This window comes from Danio aesculapii, chromosome 5, assembly GCF_903798145.1.
Source record: "Danio aesculapii chromosome 5, fDanAes4.1, whole genome shotgun sequence".
Classification (NCBI taxonomy): domain Eukaryota; kingdom Metazoa; phylum Chordata; class Actinopteri; order Cypriniformes; family Danionidae; genus Danio; species Danio aesculapii.
The window spans coordinates 20,849,388-20,869,340 of NC_079439.1; the positions used below are offsets into that span (position 1 = coordinate 20,849,388).

Genomic DNA, 19,953 nt, shown 5'->3' on the forward strand with positions numbered 1-19,953 from the left:
TTTGTATTTGTGTGTTAGAGCTCCGAAATGCATTATTAAAATAACTTTTCTTTTCTCCCTGCTAAGTCCATCTGCTACTTTTGTTACAGATTTACACTGTAAAAAATGTCTGTAAATTTACAGTGTTCTGTATTTTGTGATTCATGTGTTTTTTCATGTATTTATGTTTTTGAATTGCATTAAGGGAGCTTGATCTTTCCACCAAAAGCTTAAAAAAAAGTTTGAAAAGGTGACTTTTATTGACATTTTAAATAGTTAGTAGTGATGTATTGTCTGGGTTGGTGTTGTAAATTATGTTGCAAAAACCTGGCAGTAATTTTTCATCTAGCGTATGATATATTTATTATATTTTCCTTATACTTTGTTGTACAACACATGACACAAGTCTTGATGCCTATCTAAGTTTTAGGAATAACAAATAATAACTTCGACTTCTAGTTGATCATTTAGTATCAGAAGTGGCTTATATGAAAGGCAAAGGCCTCTAGATTACACTTATTTCACCAAAATAAAATATGATGATGCCTTGATTTAATTATTGATCAGGTCAGTAAGGTCTGACTTTGCTTAGACAAAAGTCTTGTCACTTAACAGAAATAATGTACAGTATAGAATATAAAGTTGTTGTGCAGTGAAAAAAGAATTAATATTGTGTATGACTCCCATGAGCTTGTACGACTACAACCATACATTTCTGCAATGACTCAAATAATTTATAAAAAAAGTCCTCTGAAATGGCAAAGAAAGCGGTCTTGCAGGACTCATAGTGTTCATCAAGATTCTTTGGATTCATCTTCATTGCCTCCTGCATCTTACCCCAGACTTGCTCAATAATGTTCATATTTGGTGACTGGGCTGGCCAATCCTGGAGCACCCTGACCTTCTTTGCTTGCAGAAACTTTGATGTGGAGGCTGAAGTATGAGAAGGAGCGCTATCCTGCTGAAGAATTTGCCCTCTCCTGTGGTTTGTAATGTAATGGGCAGCACAAATGTCTCGACAGCTCAGGCTGTTGATGTGTCCATCCACTCTGCAGATCTCATACATGCCCCCAAACTGAACGTAACCCCAAACCATGATTTTTCCTTCACCAAACTTGACTGATTTCTGTGAGAGGTTCCAATAGGTCTTCTGCAGTATTTGTGATGATTGGGATGCAGTTCAACAGATGTTTCATCTGAAAAATCTACATTCTGCCACTTTTACAATTGATTAACTAGAAGTCAAGTTATTATTTGTTCCTCTTACAACTGGGATCGACGACAAGACTATATATTGTTTCAAACTACTAAAATGTCAAAAAAAGTTACTCTGTTAAAGCCAAGCTTTCTTCTGTTGAACATAAAAGAGATATCTAAAGAACAATGTTTTTAAAAATTATGTGGAAGTCAATGGCTGGTTTTCTCCCAGCAATCTTAAGTATATCTTGCTTTGTGTTAGCAGAATGAGTAAATAATGACAGAATTTTCAGATTTGGCTGAATTGCTCCTTTAAGTGAAACACACTCAATTTGTTGGTCTTGGGTATTAACTATTGATGGCTTGATGTTTAAGATTGACTGAACAGGGCTCAACCCTGTGTCCATATTTATAAAACATTTGCATTTAATATCACTATGTTTATGTCAACAACAAATGTATCACCAGGCCAGATCACAGGGGTAACATTTGTACTAGTGACTGGCTGTGCATAAAACTCCTTAAATTAATAATGGAAAGTTTTTTTTTTTTACTTTTCTCTTATTTAATAGACTAGCAGAGGATGCCTCACTTGAAGTCTAAGTTTTCCAAGTGTTTTATTATATGCTTGGCTTAACATCTTAATTGATTTGATTGTAGCAGTTCATTGCATTGGCAGTGGATCTATAAGGAAGTACACTTTACTGAAAGCAAGCAAACTAAACAAATGTGTAAGTGAGTGTTTCCTGAGGAAATGGGAGGCAGACTAGAATACGTCTGCTGTAAATATGGCATTGCGCATTTTGAGAACTGCAACTTCCCTGTATTAATAATTCGGCCATCGCAAACCTCACACACAGACAACACAGATTAAAATTGCATGATAATTACATTGATGGTTAAGTACGATAATACAGCCCAACCATCATCAAAATAAAAGAAACTAACTTATGTGACCCTGGACAAAACAAGTGTTGAGTTGCAAAGGTATATTATTGGCAATGGCAAAAAATACATTGTATGGGTCAAAAAAAATATTTTTTTTATACCAGAAATTGGAAAGATATGAAGTAAAGATCATGATCCATGATGAAATTGTGTAAATTTCATACTGCGAATATGTATTAAAAACCTATATGAATGTATCAAAACTTATTATTAGTAATGCATACAGCAAGTTTCTCAATATTTGTTTTTTTACCCCTTATATTCCAGCTTTTCAAATAGTCGTATCTCAGCCAAATATTGTCCTAAAAAACATCAATGTAAAGCTTCAGTGTTTCCCCTACCATTATTTAAGGGGGCGCCTGCTCTCCCAACGGCTTTCCCCGCCCCCCTTGAATCAAGTTAATTGTATTTTATATATAGCGCTAGATCATAACTTCTTTTAATAAGCAAGCTAATAGAGTAGAGGAACTATGACGTCAATTTGTATGCAAAGACCCGGAAGCAAGTTAGCATTTTAGCAGTTCCGGTTCGCTTGTCCCAAAGTCATTGGGTTTTTTCAATGGGATTTCAGTTAAATCGCTTAAATAAGGTTTTTGGCAAACACAACTTCAATATACTTTCACGTTTTATTCTACGACATAAAACACATCAGTTACATCACACTCTTGAGTTTTTAAATCGGTTATGCTTCTTTAAAAAGACGGTTGCTATCAAGTTGCTAAATGGGACTACAGGCGGTGTCGGAGACATTGCGTCATCGAGCTGATCTTGTCTGGAGCGCAGCTCGCTTATGTTGGGCATTTGGATTTGTCTGTTATTTAAGTATTTTCATAAATAGTATTTTATAGTTTGTAGTATTTTTCTAATTGAGAATTCATATTGTTTGTAGATAATACCTTCACTTGTAAAGACTGTCAAGACAGATTAATTTGTTGATAATTTATTTTAATTAAAGATATGGGTATACAGCTTACCAGTGCAGCCTGTCTCTTTCCTGCTCTCAGTAATGCAAACGTGAATAAATATGTTAAAAAACATACATATTAACTGTCATTTTAACGTGATCAAGTGATTTTTCGTTGGTTTTTTTCTACATCTGAACACATTTAACTCCATCATAACTGCAATATTTACACTCCTCCTTAAAATGTATAGCATATGTGACTGTATGGGCTGCTTTTCGCTGTACTTTGTGACATAAAAAGAATACTGAATGTTGTTCTGTGTCCATGATGGAACTTGTAGGCATTTGATAGACTTGCTCCTCACACCTCATTTCTGTCGTCTGTTAGGTAACGCGAACGCAAGCGATACACTTATTTAAATGTGTCTTATTTTAATACTATGTAGGCACATTTATACATACAGTTTTAAAACTTTTATAACAACCGTAAAGCAAAACAGATGTATTTCCCACGTATAAACGATCCAAAAGGCATGTAGGTCTATATGTATTTGCGTATTTATTTGTTTATAATATATAGCGTGGATTATAATATAATAAACAGAGAGATTAACTCTGTCATGGACATTATTTCTAAAAAATAAGATAGAAAAGTTGTCTGTGGCAGGGTGGTGCTGACGTCACAGGCGAGCGTGCCAAGGCACTGTAGTCCGTTTGTAGCCTAATGTTAGCTTTTCAGTTCTTGCGTTTGCATTTAAGATTCAAAAGTGATCAAAGTTATATTTTCGTGTGAGGATTATCCGGTTGGACAAAACGTGTAAGTGTAATGAACAGTGTTTGAAAACTGAGCTTATTATTTGCAATCTTCGAAAAGCCTATGGGAAAATCCTATTGGGATTTTATTGAGGGAACCAGTTTTATGCTAGCAGCCGAATCGCCTACAAGGTGACGTCATAGTTCCTCCACTCTATTGGTGGTTTTGAAAACACTATTGATGTACCAAAAATATTTCCTACCATTTTGTCAAATTGCTTAGCATACTATTTAAAGTAAAGTTAAATTTGTTTATTAACAAATGTGCTTTTAAACTGTGTTTTATATTACAGTTTTATAACAAATGAAAATTTTGAATAAATTTTGAATAAATAAATATGAAAAGATACTTATTTTTAAAATACAAATTTATTACCATCTATCATTACTTTATTTTTTATTTTTAGAAATCTGTTAAAACTTGTTTTAAATTAAAAACTGATGCCTATATGCAAATAAAAAAACTGGCCAGCACATTCAACTTTCCTCAGTCAGAATTTAGCCATTTGAATAACAAAAAAAAATTTACAAATATGAATAATCCAACTTTTAGTCATTCAAACCACCCTTGGCTATGGGCCTGACTATTTATTTAACTTAATACATTGTGTTAAGAGAGAGTTAATTAATAATATAATTAATAGCATATATATGTGTGTGTTGTTTGATTCACCCATTCCCACCAATGTCAAGTGCAAACCTATGCCCTTGTTTTGAATGCATGGAATAACAATATTCTTGTTCCTGGCTTTGCCTGTGCATGTGCATATGCGCCTGCAGGATTTTAATCCAAGGTATGCACAAATCCAGCACCGCCCGCTTCTTTTCCAATCATGTCAAGAAACACGGATGCTTACTGTCAAAGACATTTTTTAAGGCCATTCGTTATGACATAATTGGTTTACTTTTTAATTTTAAAATTAAAAGACGCAATCTTTAAAATTATGACATTTAAAAAATTGCAAATATATGACAAAAGTTTGTGATACAATACACTTAGTGAAGCATTAATTAAATCCTCACTTTCCACTGACCGAAAATCATCCACCCGCACAGCTGAGTAGTGGACAGGCTCAAACAAAAATATATATTTTTCTTGGAAAAAAAATGTCTTTTTAAAACGATTTCATATATTGTTTGTCTCTTTGTTTCAATATATTTCTTGGTCAGTTATTGTCTAGGTAAAACAGAAAAACGAATAACATTTGAGATGCTTCAAATCCACTGTGCTTCAACAATGCCGAAATCACTAAATCGATTGTCAAATAAAATAATCTAGCCTAAATAACATTAAAGTGAAATATTCAGTTTCAGAGAAGCCTATATTAAACTGTTTTCCATGTTGTGCCGGTCAATTTCGGTACACTACAGGCAATTTAGCCTACCCAATTCACCTGTACTGCATGTCTTTGGACTGTGGGGGAAAGCGGAGCACCCTGAGGAAACCCATGCAAACACGGGGAGAACATGCAAACTCCACCCAGAAACTGACCCAGACAAGGTTCGAACCAGCAACCTTCTTGCTGTGAGGCGACAGCAATACCTACTGCACCACCGCGTTGCACCCTTCAGCTTAATAATATATAAATCTAAATTTTAAAAAAAATTACACTTAAGACTGGTTGTGTTGGAGGGTCATATATAATAGGCTGCCACAAAGTTGCGGTGGGCCTCAAAATCAGTGGGATTTGGTCCTATTTCAATGTCTGGAAATTTAAAAAAAAGAGACTTGTTGGGTTTATATCACTCCAATATGACAGTGGACACACTATACCTACATACAGTTGTGCCCAAACAGCTTACAAAAGTTGATTTTCATCATAGGTGCCCTTTAAGATAAAAAAAAATTGAATTCTTGTGACGGAAAAGCTATCATTTTTAGCACTATTACTCTTTTTAATATTCTGATTTGGTGCTTAAGAAATATTTCTAATTATTCATAGTTTTGAAAACAGCTTTTTTGTGTGAAAATGGTGGTGAAATGGTTAATTTTTCAGATTTAACAAAAGAGGGTAGTTCACCTTAAACTGAAAATTCTGTAATCATACCCTTCACTTGTCACTAACCTGTTTCTAGATATTTTGAAAAACCTGTAACCATTGACTTGAAAAAAGTATTTGTTTGTGCTACAATGGAAGTCAATGGTTACTAACATTTTCTTTTATATTTTTTATGTTCAACAGAAATAAAAGAAACTCATAAATGTTTGAATCCACTTGAGAGTGAACAAAAAATGAAACAAGTAAATTGTAAATTGTCCTTTAACATTTTAAAAGTATTTATATCGATGTCACTTTTTATGAATTTAATCTGTCCCTGATAATTAAAATTATCTTACTGACCACAAACATTTGAAAAGAGGTTTATTTAAATATTTTGAAAATAATATTTTTACATTTTATAAATACATTTTCATACTTTTGCTTTTGCCACTTTAACTAAAAAACAGCCAAAGAGACATGACTTGAGCTGGATTTACATTTATTACCCACAGGACCACCACAAATCACTACGTTTCAGCTACTAGTCCACAGAATGTATCAGAAGGAAGCGAAAGTTATGAACAGCATCAGGTGTGACGCTGGCATATTTAACCGCTCCAAACATGAACCAGAGTTCCACATGAGGAACAGCGTTAAATTCAGCAGTGTTTGTGAGGACTCTTTGTGCTGAACAGGGTGGAGACGGCAGGAAACACAACGCTAGCTCTGGGGTGACTTCTCTAACATTGAGCTCAGTCAAAAATGCACCTTTAACTCCACCCTCTTACTCATATTTCATGAACCTGCTCCGGGTGCCACTGGAAGCTGCTCAGAGTAAATGTTAGCTCATGGCACACTTCCGATTTTGGAAACTTTTAAGACAAACGATGGTTGAAAACTGGTCCTATAACGGCTGAGTTTTTTTTTTTTTTGGTACTGTATGACTAAATAGAGGACTCACCCCTGTAATAGACATCTCTGAAGGGTGTGTTGATGAACTCTCTGAGGTTTCCTGTCTGTTCAGCAATGTCCACCAATACAGGGATGGTGTCGTTTTGACCATTGTGCAGGTTCAAAAGTGCTTTTGGTAGGCAGGTCTTCCCTGTAGAAAGTTCTAGACGTAGGAGAGAAAAGAAAATCTGTTATCAATTAGCTGATGACAGTTTATTAAAAAGATAAGTCACCTAAAAATGAAACCATTAAAAACCATTGACGTCCATAATATTTGTTTTTCCTACTATGGAAGAGAATGGTTACAGGTTTTCAGCTTTCTTTAAAATATCTTCTTTTGTGTTTAACAGAAGAAAGAAACTCATAACCACAATGAGCAAATGAGTACATTTTCACTTTTGGGTGAACTATCCTTTTAAGTAAATAGGGTTTGCCTATAGTATGTATTATATTATGGCTCCAGGTCTCCAGACTGGGCATGAATGGTTGCACTATGAAACTTTTCTCTCTTTTTTTTTCCTCCAAATTTTGTTGTTTCGTTGTGCTGATGCCAAATAGCTTGCCAAACTGAGCAATGACAATCTGTTGCATTTGAGACAGTGCTGTGTGAGCTAGAGTAAATGCCTTTCGCTGGATCATTCGTTGAGGCCTCGTTTACACTAAAACGGAGCATTGTGGATACGATGAAGAGGCCGTTTTCACTTAAAAACACTGCTGCTCTGTTTAAGTGTGGATGGGGGGAAAAGGAGACATCTGAAAATTTTTCCTCAATATTAAGTAGCCTACACACAGTTCAGTCTAGCATCCTCTCCTTGAGCTCAGACTTCGCAAGTTTGATATGGAAAACAAACTCCCAAGGACAATCTTTAAAGGGAGCAGTGTAGGCTACTTTATAACCTCATTCACATCACCCAGGCTACTGTTTCACTATCGTAACAATAAAATGAAAACATGATATGAGGAACTGCCTATTTTCATTTTGATATTAACAACTTATGAGACACCAAAAATGTTAAGGCATTGTGTATCTGCATATTTATATGACCGTCATCTTCACTGTATGCATATTTATAACAAAACGGAACCTATAATGTAACTGTCTCCTTTCATTTTCAGTGAAAAATACGAAACATACCCTTATTTTGATATCAGTTTTAATAATCAATAATGGCCATTATAAAAGTATAATGTACAATAAGTTTATACATTACAGGAAATCAAGGCAAGCAATCAGTCAAATGTGCAGAATCAGAATCATGGTTACATAAATTAATTTATCTTTGTGCTCAGCCAAAACATGTTACCTGAGAACAAGTAATAGATTCAAAAGACCAAAGTCGGAGAATATGTCATTACATTTAGACAAGATGAATTAAATATCACGTTTAACAAATATAGTGAGATTAGATCCAGTGGTAGATTCTCAATGAACCGTCCGACGTGCACTGCTCTCACCTGGGGTTCTGTGCTCAAAGCACCCGCTGCCTGTCCGGAGCTCAGACACGCCCATACACTGCAGCGCATGCCAGAGTGTGTGTGGTCACGTGAAGTGCGTTTTCAGCGGTATAGTGTGGACGGAGAGTTATTCAGAAAAGCTAGGTGAAACACCAGTTTGGACGTGGATCATTTTCATTCTAATATGCCGTTGTAAGGCTAAAACGTATTAGTGTAAATGAAGCCTTAGTGTACATAACCACTAAAACGTGGATATACATTGGAAATACAAAGGAGACATCCAAAACATGTAGTGTTGGTGGTCTTTCAGGAACGTGATTGAGAAACACTGGTGTATTGGACTTTTCCATTTTCAAACCAACAACTATTAACATAGCTAACACTAAGCCTTCATTAATACTAATGGGAACCATTGGCACAACTGTGGAATATTACAATACAGTATTTTTGTTAATACGTCATACAGTTTTAGTTATTCATTGTAATATGTACTAAAAGTCTTTAAGCTTTCACAAGTAATCTCTTGCAATACTTTGTCTACTTTTTAATGAGGGAGTCAGGTTGTTATACTTGTGGTGATCTACAAATGTATAGGATGAAACTTACAATTTTTATGGATGGTACATCAATTAGTATTATTTTCGATGAAAAAAATTACATCTGGATGCCAAAACACACTCATGGTACTCTCAACTAAAACTGTCAAATGTGCAATTTTAAGAGATATGTAGTATAATCTTAAAATTTTATTGTGCAGTGCCAGTGCACTCTTGTGTTAGTCTGGGTTAGCCTTGTTAAATATGCCCTACATTGCATATCTTTGAGATTCTTTGGGCAAATTTTAGGTCAGCTCACTTTGAAAAGAAACCGATGGACTATTTAAACACCAAAGTTTAATGATTAATATTAGGGGTTTGCTCACTACTCTTAAATATGAAAGTTATTCCAGTTTATCAGTGCATCACATTTTCCTCCAGTTTCTAAAAAATGATTTCCTTCCCTCGTGGGTGAAGTGAGACGTTTCCCTGTGTTTATATTTAGCAAGAGTTATCTTTTTGATGCCTTTCAAGAAAATCTTTCTTTTCATTTGTGACAGTTTGCTGTGATTTCTCACTGCTCTTTGCTAAAAGCTTGCTTGACCTTTTAAGGCAGGAAGTAGAGACTGGACTCCACCTCACAGAGTTGCATTAAGCTGATATAATAGAACTTCCGTTACTACACAAATAATGCAGAACAACAGAAGCCTAAGGCATGGACCATTAGGGAAAACAACTCCGATAGCATCAGGTTATTAGAGACACGACTCTGATTTCGCATATACCAGTCATGAGGGCTTCATCCTTTTTTTTAATATATACTTTCTTTAATATATATATATATATATATATATATATATATATATATATATATATATATATAATTATTATTTATTATTATTACTACTAATACTACTAATACTAATCAGTGTTTCACTCAGGTTTGAAATATGTTTGCGGTGGTAGCCAGATAAAAACACACCTTTTACTTTTGCTATATATACCTACACAGACCTGCGTTTGAAGCAGAGCGACAGGCAGATAAAAGGCGCTGCTAGTCTGAATGAGGCATTAGAAAGTGAAAGCAAAAGTCAAATACTGGACATTTTAGGAGATGTACAAACCCCAGCCAGACGCATAGTTATGTCTCAAAACAGGTGCATCTATGTGGGTCAATGCAGAACATGTGAGACTGTCTGTGGGAGTGTTTACGCTTCTCGCGCACACACAAAAGCAATACGAAATGTGTAAGATGAGAAAAGATTTTCCACTGGTTAATCGATTGCGGATGTTCGTTATTTTGTGCGATACAAAAACTGTAAAAAGTACACTTATTGATAATAATAGTAAAAAAAATGTCACCAAATATACTTGGGCGGCCAGTTGAGATACCTGCCCAAGTACTGCTAAAACTCCTGATACTAATACTACTAATACTAATAGGGATGCAGCAGCACTCTGTGGAAGGCCTAACAATACTGTTGTGACCGAGACAAAGCAGATCTGACAAATGTCAGGTGTTAAAATAATAAAACCAACTTTACATTCCAACAAATTGCATTAAAAACACTAACAAAACATTATTTCCACTGTCTATGAATGATGCTTTATAACTTATTAGGTAGACATTTAAAATGCAGATAAGACATTTTAAGACTAATTAAGGCCTTATTTTTATACTATGCAATTTAAGACTCTAAGGATCCGTGGACACCCTGTAAAATTGTTTCTTATTCACATAAAATGCTTAAAAACATCATAGTTTCATCATAGCATCATTTACATGTTTCTTTCCAGACAAACGTATATGGAAATATACCTTTGAACTCTTCATCTGTCAGCCTTTTTTCGTTTGACTGAAGATACTGCAGAAGGCCGTCCAGAGCTCTTGGATCTGCTCGAGATACAGCTTCGAACAACATCCCGCGGTTGAAGACTTTGAGAACAGGGGGCTCTGGGGATCCCTCGGCACATGACATCCCGATCTCTGCCTTCCTGCAGCAGGAAACATGCACTTTAGCTAACATTAAGACTACAGTTAAAAGTGCACCAAGTGTACTTATGTTCCACCGTGCTTTATTTGCATCCTAAATCATCATTCAATTATCACATTCATGTTTTTCTATGTATCATTTTTTTAAATATTTAACTAATTCAATAAATTGGAGACCATTTTTATTAATTTGATTAAAATATTCTCTGCTTTTATTGCTAATTTATTTTACTGTTCAATTTATATAGCATTTAATGCTTTAAAATGAACCAAACAATGACTCCTTTTAAAATAAATGTAACGTTATGGGTCATTGTTTTTTATATATGATATAGTTATGTAAAGTTGTTAAAATATAGTTAAGAAATATCACACAAGAAAGAGTTTCTATGTATACTTTTTAAAATATTTAACTAATTCAATAAATTGGAGACCTTTTTTTTATTTGCTAAAAAATATTATCTGCTTTTATTGCTGTAATTATTTTACTGTTCAATTTATTTTCTTGACTCCTTTTTATTTTTGTGATCATTAGTGTTTTCATTAGATCATTAGTGATCATATTGTTTTGTTTGTTTGATTATTTTTTGCCACATCAACAAGGAGTTTCATTGCAAGATAATACAGATAAAAAACATATTACATAATAATTAGGATAAATTACTGAAGATCAAGGAGAGAAAATACAATAAACACTTTAATTTTTATATTAAAACATAATACATGATTTTTCACTTCTAGATATGTTAAACAACTTAAAATTCTTCCTGGAGAGACATTTCTAAAAGCATCCATCAAAGTACTCTCAGTATAATATCATGTCTAGTTGTCTTTTGTGTGATTATTTTAATTCTTTTCTAAGTAATTCACCTTGAATTACCATTGTGCATGACATGTGCTATATTAATGATCATGTCTTGCTTTTTTCAAAGATTCATCCCTTGGTGCACCTTTAAACAACAAAAAAATTATGAATCTGTGAAAACACATTTAATAAAACATTGCGTCCGAACTGCTACTCCTCAATGACAGCCTGGAAAACCACCCTACCTGTACTGAACAACACCCAAGTCATTGTAGAGCAAAAAAAACTTTCAGAAATAAGTCTCTCTACTGAGGAAAAAATGACTACCTAACTGAACTCAACATAAACATTACTTTAAAAACTTTACAAATTCATTGAAATGACTACAAACACTCATAGGCAGCAGACTGTCTTCAGTATTGATCAAAACGAAAAGTAAAATAAAGTATTTTATGTATGAAAGCTGCTAAAAATATTAATATTTATTATTAATAAAAACAGCTTTAATCATTGTTACTGTGGAACATTATAATGAGTGATTTACTCAAACTCCAGTCTGCGTTCTGTCACCCGGTCAGACCATAAACAACACGTCGCTCTGTTTTAGGATTCCTGAAGGTAAGTGTTTATACATGGATGATTTTTTTTTTTGGCAGTGGAAGTCCTGGCTTACTTGCTCTTCTAGGCAAAGCAACTCAGTAGTCATTTTGCATGCGATGTAAAATGTTAGTTAATTAGTGCTTACAGTTAGTACATATGCACATATACTGATTATATTATATTATATTATATTATATTATATTATATTATATTATATTATATTATATTATATTATATTATATTATACTATATTATATAGGCTTTTATATAGCATTTAATGCTTTAAAATGAACCAAAATTAATTCATTTTAAAATAAATGTATGTTTTATATATGATGTAGTTATGTAAAGTTGTTACAATATAGTTAAGGAATATCACACGAGATAGAGTCAAGAGCGTAGTTTTCCCAAAAATAAATTAATATTGTCAGTTTTTTCTGCTTTGCCAACAAAAATATGTCCAAACAAAGCCAGAACATCAGAATATTTCAGAGAAATGTCTTTTTGAAATGTTTTTGCCAATAATTTTTTGAGAGAGTCATAGGAACTTTGCTTTTCCGAATAAGTGCTTTAGAACACATCATTTCATGAATGATTCAGTGAACTTGCTGCCACTTTATGTCAATTTTAGTGTCATATATTTTCACTACTATACTATATCTTAAAAATTAAAAAATGCTAAATATCAATAAAACATATATGTTTTTGGTCGATAGCACAGTATATTCCTACTAGAAGCATTCTCAACCATGAATAAGCATCGAGTCATATGCTTGGACAATAATATCCCAAATAGACTTGGTAGGCATAGTCAGTAACAGTCACAAAAACTTCACAACCATTTGTGCCGTATAGGGGGAAAACAACCCATTCAAATGAATATATGGAGACTTTGTTTGGTGCTTTATATTTACTTTATTTTAAAATACTATTTATTTTTGCTTGATTTAATATCAACAAGTTGCTGTGTAATGTTTTTCACTCATGATAAATTAAAAAATCCTGAAGTTTTGTATACTGCCAAAAAAACATATGGAAGTCAGTAGGTTGACCAACCACTCCACTTTTTATTGTAAAGCACAGTATTTTGTCCTGCGTGTGGCATATTGTGAAAATATCATTTTCTTCAGTCTTTTGGTTTAAGTAAATGTGCATGTGTTCTTGCCTGTTATGTGAGCCCTTCCTTTTTTATGTTGTAGTTTGATTCACCTATTTGACAGACGGCTGCCTAAAATTTGGAGCAGGTGATTCCCTGAATTTAAATTACATGTCAAATTTAAATATTTAAAACAATAATTTGCAATGTGTTGTAATTGTGTTTTCTGGAAGGATCCAAAGAACATGTACGACCTGACAGGCACAATACAAACACACTGTAAAAAATAAAAAGTTGACTCAACTTAAAATTAAAAGGCAACTTGCTGCATAACTTTTTTGAGTTGACTCAACTTTTAAACCAAGTTGCTGACTCATTTCTATTTTTTCAATACGATTTAAGGCTTATGTTGCTTGTTTGTCTGCGATTTCAGTTCCTTTAGTTCCTATATAAGATATTATCTAATATAATTGCACATCTGATCAAAATGATTTTTATGAAACTCTGGATGGGATTTTAAGTAAGTCAAATTTTAAAATTGGACAAGAGTTAATAATTATGGGTGACTTGAATACGGACATGTTAAAACAAGATTCACCAGTGTATAAACATTTTAAATTATTTTGTGATTCATATGTGCTTAAACAGATTATCATGGACCCGACAAGAATTACCCCTATAACGAAAACTATCATTGATGTTGTATTGGTTTCTGATCATTCTAAAATTTGGAGTAGTGGTGTTATAGATGCTGGTGTCAGCGATCATTGTATTGTATATGTAACTAGGAAAGCTAGGAAAGAGGCTATAAAACATCATAATACAGTGAAACTGAGATCTCTCAAGAAATATAGTCCACAGGTTTTAATGACTGAACTTAGCAAGGTTGACTGGTCTAAGGTCTTGCAGTGTGATGATGTAGATAGGGCTTGGGCTAGGTTCAAGACAAATTTTTTAAAAGTTTTGGATAAAGTTGCACCTTTCAAAAAATTAAGAATTAAGCAAAGGACTGAACCTTGGATGAAGGATAGTATTTTAAAAGCAATTAAGGAGCGTAATGATAGTTTTAAAATGTTTAAAAAAGATAGTAACAATTTATTTTATTATGAGCAATTTAAAAAGAAAAGGAATGAAGTAAAAGATGAGGTAAAAAAAGCTAAAAAGAATTTTTTTGAAGATAAGATAAAAGAAACTAAGCAAGATTCGCAAAAATTATGGAGATTATTAAATGATTTAGGGCCTCAAAAAAAGTCTAAAACTAATTGTTCAAGTATTAACCTTATGGTGGATGGAAAATTGATGTCGGATCAGTTAAAGGTTGCTAATTATTTTAATAGATTTTTTATAACTGTGGCAGAGAAATTGGTGAAAAAGCTCCCAGTACAAAATTGTATTTTTAATGATGATTTAGTTACAGAGTATTATGCCAAGTGTGGTTTTAATTTTGGAAGCTTTGTGTTTAATAAAGTGGATGAGGGGAATATATTTAGGAAATTAAAAACACTAAAAAATAGTAGAGCAACAGGGTTAGATAATATTCCAGTGCAGTTCCTTAAAGACTCTGCGAAATTTATCTCACCAATGGTTACACATATTATTAATCTTTCTATTGGTCAAGGTAAAGTTCCGGAGGAGCTCAAACAAGCAAGAGTGATTCCTCTTTTTAAGAAAGGTTGTAGATTTGACGTAAATAATTATAGGCCAGTATCAATTTTGAGTTCTTTGTCTAAAGTGATGGAGAAAATTATTTATGAGCAGATTGAAGATTATTTGTTAAAATATGACATATTGTATGAGTTTCAATCGGGTTTTAGGAAAAATCATTCTACTGACTCAACAATTTTATATTTAACGGATTATATAAAGAGAGAAATGGATAAAGGGAAGTTAAGTGGGATGGTTTTGTTAGACCTACAAAAAGCGTTTGATACAGTTGACCACAGGATATTGCTTCTAAAATTAAAAGCAATGGGTTTTGGTAATATGGCCTGTAAATGGATAAAATCTTACCTTGAAAATAGAAGTCAATTAATAGATTTAAATGGAGTGTTATCAGATTATTCACCCGTTGCTTATGGGGTTCCACAAGGCAGTGTTTTAGGTCCATTGCTTTTTTTAATATATATTAATGATTTGAAAATGGCTTGTTCAAATAAGCTTTTGTTATATGCGGATGATGCAGCAATAGTTGTGTCTCATGAGAGGAGGGAATTTATTGAAAATGAAATGAGTAAACAAATTGAGGAAGTCTCTGAATGGTTTTGCCGTAATAAATTGTCCTTACATTTGGGTAAAACTGAATTTATTTTATTTGGTTCAGCTGCGAAACTAAGAAAATGTGTTGGGTCAGAGATAAAAGTAGGGGATCAAATTATTACTCCAAAACAGGAAGTGAAATATTTGGGTTGTGTTTTAGATAGTAATTTGACAGGTGAAAAGATGGCTGTTGTAGTTCATTCAAAAACTTGTTCTAGAATTAGGTTTTTAGCAAGACAGGCAGAGCTCCTAGATACCCAAACTTTAAAAATTTTAGCAAGTGCATTAGTGCAGCCATACTTTGATTATGCTGCAGCTTTTTGGTACAGCGGTAGTTCTAAAAAAATGAAAAATAAATTGCAGACGGCCCAAAATAAGTTGTGTAGAATTGTAATGAAAGTACCTCCACTGACACATTTAAATAATGAACATTATAGCCAAAGTAATATTTTAAAAGTTGAGAATAGGGTAAAATTTTTAAAATTAGTGATGGTTTTTAAGATTTTAAAGAAAATGGTCCCAAAATATTTTCTTAATTATTACGTTTTAGTTAGTGAGGTACATTGTCATTCTACAAGAGCACGTAGCAGGGATATTTATCCATATAGATTTAAGAGTGAATCAGGTAGAAATTCTTTTTTGTGTACTAGCTCTGCTGTTTGGAATGTTTTGCCCACGATTTTTAAAGAGATACAAATTGAGAGTGATTTTAAAAGGGAAATTAAAAAGTGGTTGTTTTATAGTTGATGTTGAGGATTTTATTGTGCTGAGTTGCTGAGCTGATGATGTTTGCATTCCATTTATGATTTGCTCGTTAATTTAAAAATATCGAGGACCACAATGGAAATAAGCCTGTGGCTTTTTTGTGTACTTTATCCTCGACAGTTTTTTTAAATAATGTATGAATTGGTCTAACTGGACTTGTTTGTATGTTTTTGTTAGAATTGTCAAATAAAATCAATCAATCAATCTGTAGTTTTGGTTTAGTAATGCTGTATATATATTTCTATTAAAATGCCTGTTTGTTTTCAACTCCTGAATCGAAACAGCACGCAAGCGCAAGCTTCCTGACCAACTTCCTTTAATGTCAACTTGCGTTTTTAAGTCAGTTTAACAATCATAGCTAGATGACTAAACAATTGTTCAAACAATTATTTTTGCTAGTCCAGATGGTCTTGTCAAGATAACTAGCAAATACTCATTAGGCCAACATTTCGCTAGTTGGATTTTTTTAAAATGTGTTTTTATCAAGTTAGACAGCAGTTTCAGGTTATGTTTTAGTGTTGGAAATGTACCAATTTGTCACACACAAACTTAATAATTGTCCCACATTTAGTTTGTTTGGTGATGGTCATGCTGGAAGTGCTAGAAGATTATGATTATGCCTCTACTCATTCACCAGTATACTGATTATTAGGTGGATTATTGTATGTTAGGATCATAATTTGAAGGAGAATTGGCTTGGATTATGAAATCCGGTAGCAATTTCAAGAAAGGGATGCTTAATCAGGCAGGGGTGTCATTTTTGGTGATAAAAAGCACACATTTTGTTAGATTTCTATTTCAATAGAGGGGGAAGAATTGTTTTCACCAAGACATAACACAGACCAATGTTAATCCCAATTTTCTTAATTTAAGTTCCCATTTCCCATCATTTGCTCTACCATATCCAATGCAGAACAAAAAAATCCAATTAAACAAAACAATCACAGAATCGACTGTCTCTCACCCTTGCAGAAGCTTCTTCCTTCTTCCTTTTTTATTGTTGTTGATCTGCCTGCATGTGCCGTAGTCAAACAAGGAATCCATAGGTGCTTGTTTAGGATACTCTAGAAAGTCCGACTCAAGAAGATCCATAGAGTTAGAAACCCCCTTTTTAAAGGGTCCTGGAAACCTAATCCGCATGTTCTGCCTCTGGTCGTTCTGTTGTCCTGGTCGAGCCATATCATGAGTTGGCTGTGATACATCATCATTTTCCAGTAGCGCTGCCAATGAAGACATGGGAAAGTTGGGATCTCCATCTGCTGCCTCTGAAGAGTCCTGAGCTGAAGAGTCCAGTGGTGAGGAGACAGACAAGGACTCTGTCGCGGCCAGACGATAGCGCTTTAGTAGAGTGGAAGCAGTGAAATCCAGCTGGAAAGACAAAAAAATGACTGGATTTTAAACTCAGGACAAAACAATTACTCTGAAATGTGTCCAGGTGAATGTGCTCCAATCTGAATCCCCAAAAGCTGATGTTTTAAATAGAATACTTAAATCAAAAAATACTGAATGAATCTGCTTTTGCTAAGAATTATTTGAGAGAGTCATAGTAACTTTACTTTTACAAAGAAGTCCTCTTGAACAAACCATTTGAATAAATGATTTAAAGAACTTGCCACCACTTTCTGGCAGTTTTAGTGTCATATATTTTATATCTTATATTTATATAATATATTTTATATTCTTAATCAGCCTTAAGCCAGCCATATTATTACTTAGCATAATACAGGTGAATGTGCTCTAATGAGCATCTCCGGAAGCTGATAATTTAAACGGAAAATAATCAAAATGGTGGCTAGGCAACTACTGTATCTCAAGTAATATTACATGTTTAAACAGATGCTTATTAAAAGGAACTTGCTCACTTGTCTAAATTTGGCTTCTAATATTGGTCACTCTTTCCAATAAGGTTTCATTAGGCAATGTTAGTTAATGTATTTACTAACATGAATTAGTAATGAACACATCTTGTAAAGCATTTATTTTCAAAACTTACTAATGCATGATTAAAATCTGAATTTGTGCTTGTTAACATTAGTTAATGCACTGCGAGTTAACATGAACTAACAACAAACAAATTAATTTCCATTAACTAACATGAAAACATGCTCTAATTAGCATATTGTTCATGTTAGTAAATACATTAACTAACATTAACAAACATGAATTTATGCTGTAATTAGCATATTGTTCATGTTAGTAAATACATTAACTAACATTAACTAATACAACCTAATTGGGAAATGTTACTATAATATTAGCATATACCAAACTACTCAAAGTTGATTTCACTGCTGTAGGACAGTTTACTTCAAACATATTCATTTAAATTATTATTTAAATTACAACATACAATACATTAATGCTTCCAAGAATACTGTAGTTCATGCCAAAAAAGTTTAACTACATGATTTATTTACTCACCCTTAAGCCATCTAAGATGCAGGTGACAAAAAAATAGATTTTTTATAGTTTTGGGTGATTTACAAAATACAGGTCCAAAAAAAAACATGCAGGCAAACCAAAATTAATACCTTTGATTCCTGACTATACATTGATCTTTTATGAAGAAAACAATCATTCTATGGAAAAAAAATTGACACTATTTATTTATTTTTTTATTTATTATCTTTATTTCTTAAAGCCAAGTTGCATAATCTACATATTAGGCATTTATTTTCTATTTATCATCTTTATTTCTTAAAGCCAATTTATATAATCTACATATTATGCATTTATGTAACGCAGCTAATTCGCACATTAATGGCTGTTGTGCTAAATAAACCTTAATAAATCCAGCAAAGCAAGCATGTGTCTTTGCCCCTCTGGTGCTTGCTGCATCAGTGATCTTGTGCACAATTCTTAAAATGTTAGGTGGTTATCAGAAAACTGATATCGCTAAACTGATTTTCGATTAATGGTAAGATGCTTTAATAATCAGGGAAAATATCAGTAAACCGATATATTGGTTGAGCTTTACTCAACAACCTTAGCAAACAGTCCTGAGTATATTCACAGCAGTCTGAAACACAAGCTTCCCTTTGCTTAAAGAGGTTTATCAAACAGTTTGGAATCTGTAAAAAGTCAATTCTCCTGATTGAGATCATGCATTTGACTTGAATTTTGTTTTAATATTCTCTTTAATGTTCCTCTAAAGAAATGTTGCATATTTTACATCTTAGATTACCTGAGGATAGGTAAATTAAAAGCGAACCTTAATTTCTAGATGAACTATTTTTTTTTAAATGTTGATTTTAACACATTGAAAAAAGACTAAACATAAGGAGAAGTTGGTTTTGGCCTCTCTGTTCACCTTAAATAAATCCAACTGCCAGGAAAAAAATCCTACAATCAATCTGCACTGACTATAAAATCAGGGAAATTGTTTATCACTTAATGCACAACGATTATGAAAATGAATAGCAAAAAAAAAAAAGACATCTGGAATACCATGTTGGTACTTCTCCTTGTCCCTGGTCTTCCTATTTCTCCAGTGTGAAAATTTGTACCAAATGGGAGTTTTTCTTTGGTTTCTGAAAGGAATCTTTTCCAGCAATGTTCAACTCTCCAGCTGAATCTGTCCAGCAGATCTTTGTACTGTACAGTATATATATTTGTAGCTTTCTGTTACTACCAGGCTTTACTTTTTTGTTTACTACTAGACAACTCTGTTCTC

General features: G+C 33.3%; 1 protein-coding gene across 1 annotated transcript in view; it reads right to left on the minus strand.

Moving 5' to 3' along the window:
* trpv4 (transient receptor potential cation channel, subfamily V, member 4) overlaps positions 1-19,953 on the minus strand; it is a 60,587-nt gene that overhangs the window by 28,397 nt on the left and 12,237 nt on the right. Inside the window, exons 3-5 of the mRNA XM_056457520.1 lie at positions 17,245-17,648; positions 10,585-10,760; positions 6,785-6,937 (exon numbers count right to left, since the gene is read on the minus strand). Of these exons, the coding sequence (XP_056313495.1) occupies positions 6,785-6,937; positions 10,585-10,760; positions 17,245-17,648 (733 nt within the window). The remainder of the gene's footprint in view (positions 1-6,784; positions 6,938-10,584; positions 10,761-17,244; positions 17,649-19,953) is intronic.